General features: G+C 41.9%; 1 protein-coding gene across 1 annotated transcript in view; it reads left to right on the plus strand.

The window, feature by feature from the left end:
* Nucleotides 1–214: 214 nt before the first annotated feature.
* ERI1 (exoribonuclease 1) overlaps nucleotides 215–14,056 on the plus strand; it is a 29,643-nt gene continuing 15,801 nt past the window's right edge. Inside the window, exons 1-2 of the mRNA XM_075283735.1 lie at nucleotides 215–516; nucleotides 3,607–3,776. Coding sequence (XP_075139836.1) covers nucleotides 418–516; nucleotides 3,607–3,776 — 269 coding nt within the window. The 5' untranslated portion in view covers nucleotides 215–417. The remainder of the gene's footprint in view (nucleotides 517–3,606; nucleotides 3,777–14,056) is intronic.

The following is a 14,056-nucleotide window of genomic DNA, read 5'->3' on the forward strand; positions in this document are numbered from 1 at the left end:
ATCACGGCCATACTAAAGGTTATGGAGAGTACAAGGTCCAGTTTGTCGTTTACTGTGCAATGACAACACACTAGTCAGTTGGCGCCCTCAAACGGTCAGCCGAGTCTCTTCATGGCACCTTTTTCCCGGCTCAAACATGGCGATTTCCCGTGAGGAAGTCAGTAACTTCCGGTACCGTATATTCCGGATGTACGTCAGAGACGTGGTAGACGCGGGATAAACAAGTGACTCGGTATTTGAGCCTGGTGTACAGCTGCGGCCACTATGACTTACCGTATGGCAGGCATCTAGGGAATCCATCATGGCGCAGCCCACTTTACACGTCTCTCTGCCGCTCATATGTTTTTGAGCGCCACGTAATGATTGGAGCCGTCTATTGCGATATAAAGAGGGACATCGCGTTCCAGTAGAGCCATAATGGAGGAACAGAAGGAAAATCGGCCTCTTCATAACGTAGGGTGTGAGGAGGACGAGCTGTGCAGGACTCTGATGAACGTGGTGGAGCTCTCAGATGGGGTACATGGAGGCTTTCATTCTTCTCTGACAGGACGTGTCATGTCTGAGTAGGGAGTGATAGGAGCTTGCAGTGATCCTGGATTCTAGTCCTTGTCCACTTGTATCCTGGTCATTACACAGAATGCCTTCAGAACGGGACGCCTGTTATGGCTGTGGGCACATTGTGCAGATTTGGTCCTTCTTTTTCACTTCAGAGTCTTTCCCTGGTTGTCTGTAAGTTGTCAGTAAGCTTCAGAACTACAGTGGCACAGTCCTGCAGCTGACGCGTCAGATGAGCTGCGGTAGTTCTGCAGCTTACAGCGTTACAAAGTCTGATGTACTCCACTACTATTAGTAACGGAGCATTGACTGGGGCTCACCATGAGGTGAAGGTCTGAGCAGAACAGCAGCTCAACATATTCAGTATTTAAAGGAGTATTCCCATGACACTTGTTCACCAACCTGCAGGCTGTTGTTCTCTATGCACTTCCTGCATTTCTCGGTACATTGATGGGCGGGGTTTCACTTGCACGGGATTGGTTGTAAATGAATTACCAGTGTGAAGCTGATGTAGCAGAGCTGGATTTGAGTCAATTTGCATTACATACAGAGGTAATGGACTCCCTATCTCAGCCCTTATCAGCCAAATTCAATTAAACCGACTGATAAGAGCTCAGAGAAGCTCAGCTACTTATCAGACACAGCTCAGCGCTACTCCCAGCCCCTCCCCCATGAGAGCAGGCAGCTACATCACTTGGCAAATAGCAGATAATCCCAAGCGCCATAGAAACGGAGTGTAAACAATGTAGTGAATAAATTAAGATAGCTGCCGAACAAAGCAGTTTTGATAAAACAATGCATTTAAGAGAAGTCTTAAATCCACATAAACTAGCAGCATAGATAGGATCCTTGTGATGGGACAACCCCTTTAAGGTACTTTTTGGACAAAAAGACACATCTGGCTTTAAGATGCACAAGAAATAGTGCCCCCCCCTGTTAATAACATTACATGTGGGGGGAGACTATTGTCTGTGGTAGGGGGACTGTTAAAGTTATAGTGCTCCCCTAAGAGCTAATAAGTCTGTGCACAGGTAATGTTATTAACTGTAATAATACTTACCACAGGTAATGGATAGTGGTAGTAATAGTGCCCACCCATTAATAACATTACCTGTGTATGAGGGGACTGTTATTAATGGTAATAGTTAGAGCAACCCTAATAGTGCCCCCTTGGTCCATAGGGAAATTGACCTACATGTAAGTGGTCTGTGTGTGGGTGGGCTCATTAAAAAAAGGACTAAGGGGATTAATATACAAAAGGTAGGTGTGGAACAGCCTTTCTAAAGGCTATGCAAGGATATGATTAGTTTAAAAATGAGTTTTCCCAATGATAGAGCCCCTTTAACTTTCATAACTGAATAAATGTTCATTTTCTCGATGTCTATAGCGTTCTCAAACATAAAAAGGTATTATTTTTATCAGTGCTATGGCATCTATATCACTATGGGGGCACTTTAAATGAGATAGGCAGCTGATACTCTTTAAAGAGGACCTTTCATGTCCTCTGGCACACACAGTTTTATATACTGCTAGAAAGCAGACACTGCACTGCATTCAGGAGGGGCATTCCCAACTAGACCTTCTGACAGTGAAGAACTATCGGTAATAGCACCGATATCTCTTCCCCTGGAGCACATAATGGGAAAGCCGACAGTGCACTGAATTCAACGCACTGTCGGCTTTCTAGCAGTATATAAAACCGCATATGTCTGAGGACCTGAAAAGTCCTCTTTAAAGGGGTTGTCCCATCACAAGGATCCTAGCTATACCGCTTGATAATGTGAATGTAAGACTTTTCCTAAATACACTGCTTCAGCAAAACTTCTTTGTCCACTATATTACTTTATTCATTTCTCTGTTGACACATCCCTTGACTTATCTGCTGCTCTCAGGGGGGAGGGATGAGGGGCTAAGTGCACGGGAGCGAGCCTGGAGGGGAAGGGGGGGGGGGGGGAAAGGGGCCGCCAATACAGACCTGGCATCCGCTGTAATAGAGAGGCGGATGCCGGGGAGTGTAGACGCCGGCACCGGTGCCTGCAACACCGCTACGCTCCTGCCCTGCATGAAGCCAGCAGCGGCAGGAGTGATGCTGTTATTCCGGAGGAGCGGAATAGCAGTATCACTCCTGCCGCTGCTGACTTCATGCAGGGCAGGAGCGTAGCGGTGTTGCAGGCACCGGTGCCGGCGTCTACACTCCCCGGCATCCGCCTCTCTATTACAGCGGATGCCGGGTCTAAATTGCATTGTGAAGGCTGTACGTCCGATGCCTAACTACATCGGGAGCGCACATGCAGGGCCAGCAGCATAGAAGCGACGACTTCTCGCCACTGGCTTTCCATATGTAACCCCGCCCACCAATGACGCAACAAAGCCGGAAGAAAGAAGAATTTACTGCAGCGAAGAGTGGTGAGTATGCGACGTGGGAATACCCCTTTAACTGGATCCTACATAGCCTTAAGCTGAAGCCCCACATTACGTGAAGGCAATTTGCAGGTTTGCTGTGTTTTATTTTATTTTGAGCCAAAGCCAAGAATGGCTACAAAAGGAAATGGAAATATATAAGATGTACTTAAACCTCCTGTCCACCCACTCCTGCCTTTGGTTCAAAAAACCACAGCAAAATCTGGAAAAATTGGGCTTATTACATGCTGTTTATGGTGTTGTGACTATTGTCTGATATACTACACTATATTGCCGCTCGATGGCTCTCCTTGTTATCTTCCCCTTCATGGCTCCATCATTTTTCTTATTTTGATGCTTCTGGGTGCAGGAACAACACGTTGATACAGAACTTAGCGACTGCTGTAGCCACTCACTGGCAATATTCCGTAACTATTGCAACAGTCCCATGTCCATGGACAAAATAAGTCTTGTTTTGTAGAACCTTTTTCGCATTTGAGATCCTGTGATTTGGAATGATTTTTGGATTCAGAGTTTTCACTTTATGTGCTGGAAGTGATCCCTTGATAACATGGTAAACTGGTACCATAGTCCCTTCAGTCGTATATGATTCATACTACTAACCCTTATGAGATATTCACTTTCTTTTAGGTTAAAGAGAGAAGCCAGCCTGAAGACCAAGGGATTTGTTGTACTAAATCAAGTGCCGGTGACTTCAGTGATCCAGTCTACAAAGAAATTGCTTTCGCAAATGGATGTGTAAATAGAATGAGTAAAGATGAGCTGAAAGCCAAACTTACAGAACTAAAGTTGGACACCAGGTAAAGCAAATTGAAGGGAAAATTAATTAGTTATTTTTTATTGCTTTGCTTTATTGAATTCTTTGCCTCATGAAATGTTAGAGGCTCATGATGAATTTCATTTCTTGTTAAAGGGGACCTTTTACTGCCTCATAGTTGTGCGGTATATTATATACCGCTAGAAAGCTGACAGTGTGCTGAATTCGATGGGCTGTGAGGAACGCCTCCCCCAGATAGTTCAAGGCTATGGAACAGTACTATGGGCCCGCCCCTTCTGACAGTAGGAAGATATTGGTGCTGAAACTAATGGCACCGATATATCCAGCACTGGTGAGCTTGCTGGTGATAGCCGGCAGTGCTCTGAATTCAGTTTTAGCTTTTTAGAAATCTGCTTTCTAGCTGTGTTTAATACCGCACATGTACGAAGATCTGAAAGGTCCTTTTTAAAGCTGATCTGTCAATTTAAAGTGGCTTTCCAACCCCAAATGTATTTTTGATAATGATGGGACTCCTACTTCTGGATGTATTTGAGCAGTCCTAGCTCTGCCTCCCCCTTCATTTGGGGACGTTGATTGTCGGGCTGCCTTTCTTTCAGTTATATACAGCAGCCAATCAGTCTTTCTAAATTTGTGAGGGATGTGCGATTGTCTCACTGATCATAATACAGCTGGACTGTATTCCTTTTCAGTTCTGCTAGTGGAAAGATGGAACATTATTCTTGTGTTTTGACTACTAATACTACGGACCTGTAGCTATAAAATGCTTTTTTCATATGTACAGATCCAAAGGCAAAACGTGTGTGTGTGTGTGTGTGTCCCTAATGCAACAACTAGCTGTATACTTAGTGGTTTAAAAAGTTCTAGAAATAAGACCCAATGTAATGTTTTGAACTAGAGTTTGGACAGAGTAGGTGAAGCCATCTACAACCATCAAGTCCAAAAAAAGTTATAAAAAGTAAAGAACGCAAAAATACAATGATTTCATAGAAGCATAAGAAAATGCAACTTTTTTTTTTTTTTTTTTTAAAGGCAGTGTCTACCATTGTTTGGCTATGCAAGGATGTGATTAGTTAAAAATGACTTTTCCCAATGATAGAGCCCCTTTAATGCAATCCACATACCATCAGAGATGCAGGCTTATGAACTGTGTTGTGATAAAAGGATGATTTTCTCTCCTATTGAGACTGCAGGGCACTGTGGTTTCCATAGAGAAATTCATATTTTGATTCATCTGGCCAGATTTTGTCAATTTTTAACCAGCTTTGGCCCAGAAAATACTACAGTATTTGTGGATTTTTTTGATATATGGTTTTTCCTTGCTTTATCTTGTATTTGTGGAAATTTTTTGTCGAAATGTGTTTACAGACTTTGATTTCTGGAAGTATTCTTGACACTAGGTTCACAGCTGTGTCCTCCTCTCTGTTCTTGTCTGTCAGCACTAAAAGAGAAAAATGGATAGTTAGTTCTGTGAAAAGAAATGGCACTGACAGACCCCATTAAGTAAGTCCAGCGGAGTTGGGGTTGCTTCGGGTATTGCGTTTTGTTTGACTGAAACCACTGGATGAAAAAGTCAGACTTGCTGATGTAAAAGCCTAAGTATTCATGACTGTTTTTAATTCGGTGTTGCAAGAGGTCCTGTAGATCGCTAGTATCCAGTTTTGACAGTCAGCCTTTGTTCCTTTTACTCATGGATTTCTCAAGATTCTCTAAATCTTTATGTACTGTAGATGAAGGCATTTTCAAAGTTTTAGACTTTTTTTTTTTTTTTTTTTTGTACTTTTAACAATAGAAACAAAGAGAAATCCGGGTTGCGGGCCTTCATTCGTGAATAGGCAAGTGACATTGCGGTGCTGTGTAAGTGTCCCAAGCACTTGATGACTGACATAGGGTATTTTGTGTGTCTTCTTGCCCGTCTATGGAGCCATTGGAGGGTGGCAAGGTGAAGAGAGCACAGAGACCCTTCCAGAGCAACCCAGGGTTTGGTGTGGACATGGTGGTGCCAGTCTGGAATGCATGCAGTGACCGCAGCCAAATAGTACTGTGTGCAGTCCGGGACAGCCTGGCCACCTCTTTGTTTTGTCTTAATCATAATATGTTTGGCAAGTCTAGGTAGTTTAGTGGCCCAGATAAATTTAGAGAAGATCTTTTTAACGGAGGAAAGAAACTCTTTAGGGAATACCACAGGAATTGTTTGAAAAGAGATAAAGTAGTCTAGGCAGAACATTCATTTTTAAGAATTTTTTTTTTGGCCGAACCATGAAAAACCTTGTCGCAGTGTTTGTGGTCAGATTAAAAGGTGTGTTAGAGGGAGGAAGTTCAGTGCATAGGTGTCTTTAAGGGAGCTTGAGAGGCGAACACCGAAATATTTAATGACTGTCAGGGACCACGAAAAGGAAGACGTCATTGGACCAGGGATGCAGGTAGAGAAATATTAAGTGCGGTACTTTTGGATAGGTGAATTTTGTAATTACTAGAAAAGTTGTGTGCGGTGATTAGATGGAGGGAGGGCAGCATTGTTAGAGGGTTTTGAAGAGCAGGACATTGTCTGCGAATGCTGATATTTTTAGGTGTAGATTACTGACGTGGAGTCCCTGTATATTCGGGTTACGTCTGGTGGGCAACAGGAGGTGTTCTAAGACAATGGTGTAGAGCAGGGGTAGGGAACGTATGGCTCTCCAGCTGTTGCAAAACTACAACTCCCAGCATACATACTGGCTCTGCTGTTTTGGGAACTCCCATGGAAGTGAATGGAGCATGATGGAAGTTGTAGTTTCACAGCAGCTGGAGAGCCAAAGGTTCCCTAGCCCTGGTATAGAGGATTATGGAGAGGGGGCAGATCAGTGAGGTGCCATTATGAATCAACAGGAGAGGGGAGAGTGTGCCATTCACCTATATCTAGGCCATCAGGAATGAGTACAGGACATGAATGTGACATAACATGACCGGTCCCATGCCTATCTTGAATTAGGGCCGCTTTGGGGAAATGCCGTTCTTGAAGGCCTTCTCCATATCTAGGAAGAGTAGCATCATCTGAGTCTTCGAGCTTTGGGCTTGATGGATCGCTAAGAAGGCTTTCAGGGTGTTGTCCCATGCCTTCATCTGGAATATAAAGCTTACCTGGCCGGGGTGTATCAAGCTGCTCATGGGCTCCATGTCGGTTTAGCGTATAACTTTGCGTCTTTGTTGATCAGTGAGATTGGCCTGTAACTGGGGCATAGTTGAGGGTCTTTGCCCTCCTTGGGCCAGACAGTGATGTGGGCGTGAAGAAGTGAAGGGTGCATCAGGAGAGACTGTGTTAAAGGATTTTAGAAGCATAAGGGAGAGTTCAGAATTCAGGGATTTATAAAACCAAGCCGTGAAGCCATTTTATCTTTTTTTTTTTTTTTTTTTTTTTTTTTTTTTTTTTTTGTAATTTTAACTTATAAAAAAAAAAAACCAAAATGGATACTCAACAATCAATCGACAAACAAATGACATCAGGTGTCAACATTTTAATTAACTCTAGGCTCCTACCCGCAAAAGCACCTATTCCTGCAGACCCCCAACCTCCTCGACCCTAGGTCACCCTCGTCTGCCAAAGGTGCAACACCTCCATCAAAAACCATTCAAAAAGGAGGATTTGGATCATCAAATGTTTGATCTGTTAGATATGTTAAAAGAGCTCCACTTCACATTCAACTTTTTTTGTTTTTTGTAGCAGTTCTTACCTGTTCTGCTTCCAAACACAGACTCGTTTCATATGTGTGATCATCTGATCTGTCAGAAGTGTAGGCAGTAGCCAGTGTTCTAACAATAATCACTTAGGCTAAGGCCCCACGTTGCGGAAACACAGCTTTTTTTCTTTTCTTTTTTTGCGGTTTTTTGAGCCAAAGCCTGGAATGGATTGAGCAGGAGGTAGAAATAAAAACTCCCTATATATTTCCCATTCCTTTGGTAGCCATTCTTGACTTTGGTTCAAAAAAATGCAACAAAAAAAGCTGCATTTCTGCAATGTGTGGCCTCACCCTTAGTTGGTACACTTGAAGGATGAAAAAGTTGGGGAAAGTTTCTGTTTCTACCATCTCCATTTAAACTCTACTCCTCCCTGTGATGAAAAATAAAAATGAGGTGATAATGGAATGCAAATTCCCCACAGTTTGCTTACTATGTCTCCAACCTGGCCCTAGAGTTTCTTGTTCTGTGCAGAACCCATGGATAATGAGAGATCAATATTGTTGATTGTGCACTTTGGGCAGGACATGAGTTGATGTGGCATCCCCCTGCCCCCAGGAGGTTTGAGGGCATAAATAGCTCTATGCAGAATTGCATGTCTTGACAAACCTCATTAACCATATGTTTACGCCTTAAAGCACATCCTGCTAGTATCTTACTTCCACCCTCCCTGTTATCTAATTTCTTCTCCCAGGTTCAGTCTGGAAAGAACCGCAGCAAACACTCTTTGAGAGCCCCATAGAGGTGGGAAATGGATATTGCCTTTGTGCCTGAGAAGAAAGTTTTGTCCAATTTATTCACCCAAATCCCCTCACCAACCTCTTATAGTAGCTTATGAAAGAACACTACAACTTGTATGTGCTAGAGAGGGTGCAGACCATACTGGGACCCCAACTCCATCAGTGTCTGCCTTCTTGGTTCAGTGGGGTGATGAAAGTGTTACACCAATATTTTATACCCCAGGGCTGCCATGCCTTGTGTTTAATTTAAAAATAAATAAATAAAAAATCATATGACTTTGTTGAAAATTGACCATCCAACTTTTTCATTAGTACCACTTTTCCAATCTTTTGTTGTAGGAAGTCTGTCACCAGGGAGAAGCTTATTAAACCAACAACACAGGTCAGACTCTCTTGAATGCAACATCTCTCTTCCCATGAAAATTTCAGCCTCTGTTGTAGAGATTCAATTATTTCAGTATATGCAAATGAGCAACCTGTAGCACTGAGGGCAGCTTCGTTGCTTCGAACTGCTATAATACGCCCTCAAGGCAGGATTTCAGCATAACTCCATTGCCCTGTAAATCAAAGAGTGGGGAAGTGTTAGACCAGTGTGTTTCAACTGAGCCACCCTTGGTGTTCCAGGCTGCTCATTTGCGTATTCTTAAATAAGTGAATTTCTCTGCAACAGACGCAAAATTTTTTGGGAAAAAGGCATCACATTCAGCTTGACCTGACTCCCTGCTTTCCAAAAGTCATAACGTTTTTATTTTTCAGCTCAGAGCCGTATTTATGCTTAACCCCTTCCCGACATAGTAATAGTATGGCGCGTGTCGGGTCTGTAACTATGGCGACCGTCATAGCCGCCGGGTGTCTACTGCTTCAAGCAGTAGACAACCGGCTCTAATGCCTCTGATCGGTCCCCGGACCGATCGGAGGCATTAACCCCTCCGGCGCTGCTGTCAAAGGCGCCGGAGGCGCCATTTTCCCGGCGGCGCATGGGCGCCGCCATTTTGGCAGGGATCGCCGGCTCCTGGAGCATGCTCCTGGACCCCCCCGTTGCCATGACAGCCGGGAGCCTTGTTAAAGGCTCCCAGCCGGTCTGCAAATTCTCTCTTTTGCAGGCTGGTGTATACAGCCTGCAAAAGAGATGATGCTTTTTTGCAATGCATTGCAATGCATTAGCATTGTAATGCATTGCATTAGTGATCAGACCCCCTGGGGTTCAACACCCCTAGGGGGTCTAATAAATGCAAAAAAAAAAATAAAAAAAAAGTGAAAAAAAAATATAAAAAAATATAAAAAGTATTAAAAGTTCAAATCACCCCCCTTTCCCTAGAACAGATATAAAAGTAGTTAAAAACTGTGAAACATATACATGTTAGGTATCCCCGCGTCCGAAATCGCCCACTCTACAAATCTATACAAATATTTTTCCTGTTCGGTAAACGCCGTAGCAGGAAAAATAGTCAAAAGTGCCAAACAGCCGTTTTTTCACTGTTTTAATTCTGATAAAAATTTGAATAAAAAGTGATCAAAGCAATAACATTTCCCGAAAATGGTAGAACTAAAAAGTACACCCGGCCCCGCAAAAAAAGACGCCCTATGCATCCCCGTACACTTATGTATAAAAAAAAGTTACGGCCGTCGGAATATGGCGACTTTTAGAAAAAAAAATTTTTAACAACGTTTTGGAATTTTTTTTTAGGGGTCAAAATGTAAATAAAACCATATAAATTTGGTATCCCTGGAACCGTACCAAAACACAGAATATAGGGGACATGTCATTTTGGCTGCATAGTGAACGCCGTAAAACCAAAGCCCGTAAGAAAGTCGCAGAAATGCATTTTTTCTTCAAATCCACCCCATTCTGAATTTTTTTTCCTGCTTCCCAGTACATTATATAGAATAATTAATGGTGGCATCATGAAGAAAAAATTGTCCCGCAAAAATTAAGACCTCATATGACTCTGGGAGCGGAGAAATAAAAAAGTTATGGGGTTTAGAAGGAGGGGAGTCAAAAACGAAAATCAAAAAATGCCATCGGCGGGAAGGGGTTAAGGGCACAGCCCAAAAAATGCCTTAAGGACCAGGCCTTGTTTTTCAAAACTGACTTGTCACTTTATATGGCAATAACTTTGAGATGCTTCAACTTACACAAGTGATTTTGAGAATGTTTTCTCATGACACACTATACTTCATGTTAGTGTTAAAATCAAATGAATATTTGTGTATTTATTATAAATTGCAATTTTCAAAATGTGAACTGCTGTGCTTTTCAAACAGTTATATCACACAAATACATTAATAAATATTATCTACCATATCTCTGCTTTACATTGGCATCATCTTTTGACTCTTTTAATTTATTTTGGATGTTAGAATGCTTTGAGAAATTTTCTTGTAAATCTGGAAAATCTTGTTACATTTCAAACTAATTAATTTTTTTGGGACCACTTCAGTTCTGAAGGGGATTATAAAGGCCTATATAATAGAAACCCCTATAAATCACCCCATTTTCAAAACTGCACCCCTCAAATTATTCAAAACAGCATTTGGGAAGTTTGTTAACCCTTTAAGTATTTCACAGAAATTAAAACAATTTGGAGGCGAAATTTAGACATTTCATTTTTTTTTCTGATATATTCCTATAGCCCTAAAATTAACTAATTCCCAAAGGGTTAAAAGAGAAAAATGTATCTCACATTGTGTTATGCAATTTCTTCCGAGCACAGAAATACCCCATATGTGGGTGTAAACTGATTTTTGGGCAGACTGCAGTACATGGAAGGGAAGGAGCGACACTGGACGTTTGAAAAGCAGATTTTGTTGGAATAATTTTCAGGCACCATGTCTCATTTGCAGAGCCCCTAGAGTATCAAAACAATGGAAACCTCCCAAAAAGGACCCCATTTTGGAAACTAAACCCCTCACAGAATTCATTAAGGGGTGTAGTGAGCAATTAGACCCCACAGCCTTTTCACAGATTTTATTAACATTGGGATGTGTAAATGAAAAATTACTAAAATGTCACTTTATCCCCAAAGTTTTCATTTTCACAAGGGATTAAAAGAGAAAAATCTCCCCAAAGATTGTTACACAATTTCTCCTGAACACGGCAATACCCCATATGTGGTCGGAATCTGCTGTATGGGTACATGGTGAGGCCTGGAATGGAAAGAGCGCTATTTGGTTTTTGGAGAGCAAATTTTGCTGGAATAGTTTATAGGTGCCATGTCTCATTTGCAGAGCCCCTAGCGTACCAAAACACTGGGAAAAACCCAAGTGTGATCCCATTTTGTAAGCTACACCCCTCAAAAAATTTATCAGGGGCCTAATGAGCATTAGTATCCCTGACATGACTGCACAGCGGATGGTGGAGCGTGAATATATAAGCTGTGCAGAGTACATTGGGAACACCAAATTCCCCACTATATCTCCAGTAGCTCCTAAGATTGGGGGTCACTCTGGTGGTCAGTTCTGGTATATTTTCCCCTTGTAAGCTCTAAATCTGGGGTGTCTGCTGATATACGCTTATACATTCCCTTCCTGCCTCAGCTAGTTGTGTTCTAATGATTTGGTGATTTTGTAATGACAACATTTCTGGGTGCCTATAAACTATAGAATACATTATTTTACGGTAACTCTTTCTTGGTGGATTAAAAACCTCCCCAGCAATTCTGGTATTGCTTTTTAACTTAATTTTTTTTCCACCCAGCGTAGCATATAAGTAACGTGACCTTTATTCTGCGGGTCGGTACGATTATGGCGATACCTCATTTATATTGTTTTTTTTATGCGTTACTAGTTTTTCAGAACAAAAAACAATTTGGGGAAGGAAATCAATAATTTTTGTATCGCCATCTTCTGAGATGTGTAGCTTTTTTTTTTTTTTTTTTCGGTTGACAGAGTTGGTTGAGGGCTTATTTTTTGCGGGGCGATCTGTGCTTTTTGTTGGTACTGTTTTGGGCTATGTATGAGTTTCTGATCACTTTTTATAGCATTTTAATAAGGCGAGATGGCAAAAAAATCTTTGTTTCTTTGCTTGATTAATTTATTATATATATATATATATATATATATATATATATATATATATATATATATATATTTTATATGTTTTTATTGATGTCCCACTAGGGGACCTGAACCAGTGATCCATTGGATCACTGATTCCGCATTATAGACGTGCAATACACTTGTATTGCAGTCTATAGAGGAAGTTAGTCTATGCAGATGCATAGGTTGACTTCCTTCAACACAAGGCAAGATCAACGAGGTATGTAGAGGCTTCATGCAGCCTGGGGTCACTGTCCAGACCCTGGGCTGCAGATACTTGATATGGGTACCCCCCGATCTCACTGCAGGGGGTGCCCAGGGGCCCCTTAACCCGGCAGAGCCCATTGGATACGGTGGACTTGTTTGCCTGCCATATCCAAAGGGTTAAAACCCCCGATTGAAGCGCAGCGTCGATCAGGGGTTAAGATGCAGGATGTTAGCTGTGTGTTACAGCTAACTCCGGCTGCCGATGCCGCCGGGAGTTTTACTTTGTTTGAAACACTTAAGATGGGACAGTCACTATTGAATGCCTGCACCTCAAGGGTGCGTTCACGGCCGCAAAATAACGTGGCGTATACGCTTGTAACTCCCATTGACATCAATGGGATCTTTTTGAGCGCTCAAAGCCAGATCACGCTCAATTTTACATCGTGTGAACGCACCCTAAGGGTTATCACCGTCCCTGCTGTTATAACTGGAGCCTGGCTGCCAGAGCCCGTGTGATCTCCATCATGTACAGGGACGTGGGAATGCGGGAATGAACCACATTCCCTGACATGCATGTACATGGGGTTAAAGGGGTTGTCCCATCTCAAGGATCCTATCTATACTGCTAGTTTGTTGATTTAAGACTTTTCCTAAATACATTGCTTCAGCAAAACTGATTTGTTTGGCCACTATCTGAGATTATTCACTTCATTGTTTACACTGCGTTTTCATAACCACGGACCTGGAGAAGATCTTATCACTGTCCAGGACAAGTGACGTAGCTCCCTGCTCTTGGGGAGGGGAGGGAGAGCTGAGTGCTCGGAGCAGCTTGTATTTCTGAGCTGTTATCTCCCGCTCTTCTAGTTATCAGTCGGCTGATTGAATTTTGCTGTAAGGGCTGAGACAGCGAGTCCATTAAACACAGACCTAAAAGTGAGTATATTGCAAGCTGACTTGTGGTCCTGTAGCATATAAATTTGGGATTCTCGTCACCTATCAAATCCAGCTCTGCTACATCAGACTTCATATTGTACATCTTCCAGTCATACTGTGCTAATTTATTTGCAACCATCCCTCATTACTGACTGCAAACATGTACTGCTATGAAGAGAGATAACAGAGCTGGCTTTGTCTGGGAGACAGCAAGTGAAGCCCTGCCCACCAATTTACCGAGAAAACCAGGAAGTGAACAGAGCATACAGTCTGCTAGTTGGTGAGCAGGCGAATTGGGAATATCCCTTTAATTTTGGTATAATAAATTGTATTTCATAATTGTACCAATTAATATTCCATATAATGTATAGGGAAGCATCAAAAAAATTCAGTGGGGTGGAATTGTAGAGAAAACTGTTTGTGCTACTTGATAGCCTTTTTTTTTATTTTTTATTTCCTCCCCCTCCGTTCAACCTAAATTACACGTCACCTGTATTACTAATGGTCAGTATGAGATTGAGGATACCAAATTTTATTTAATTTTTTCTTTATATATTTCAGTTTACAGTGTCTTATTTACTTTTGAGTTCTAGTGAGACTGGGTTAATTTTGAATTATTTTTTTTTCTATTTTTTTAATTTTTTTTTTTTTTTTTTTTTTTTTTTTACATGCC

Source organism: Leptodactylus fuscus, chromosome 1, assembly GCF_031893055.1.
Source record: "Leptodactylus fuscus isolate aLepFus1 chromosome 1, aLepFus1.hap2, whole genome shotgun sequence".
Classification (NCBI taxonomy): domain Eukaryota; kingdom Metazoa; phylum Chordata; class Amphibia; order Anura; family Leptodactylidae; genus Leptodactylus; species Leptodactylus fuscus.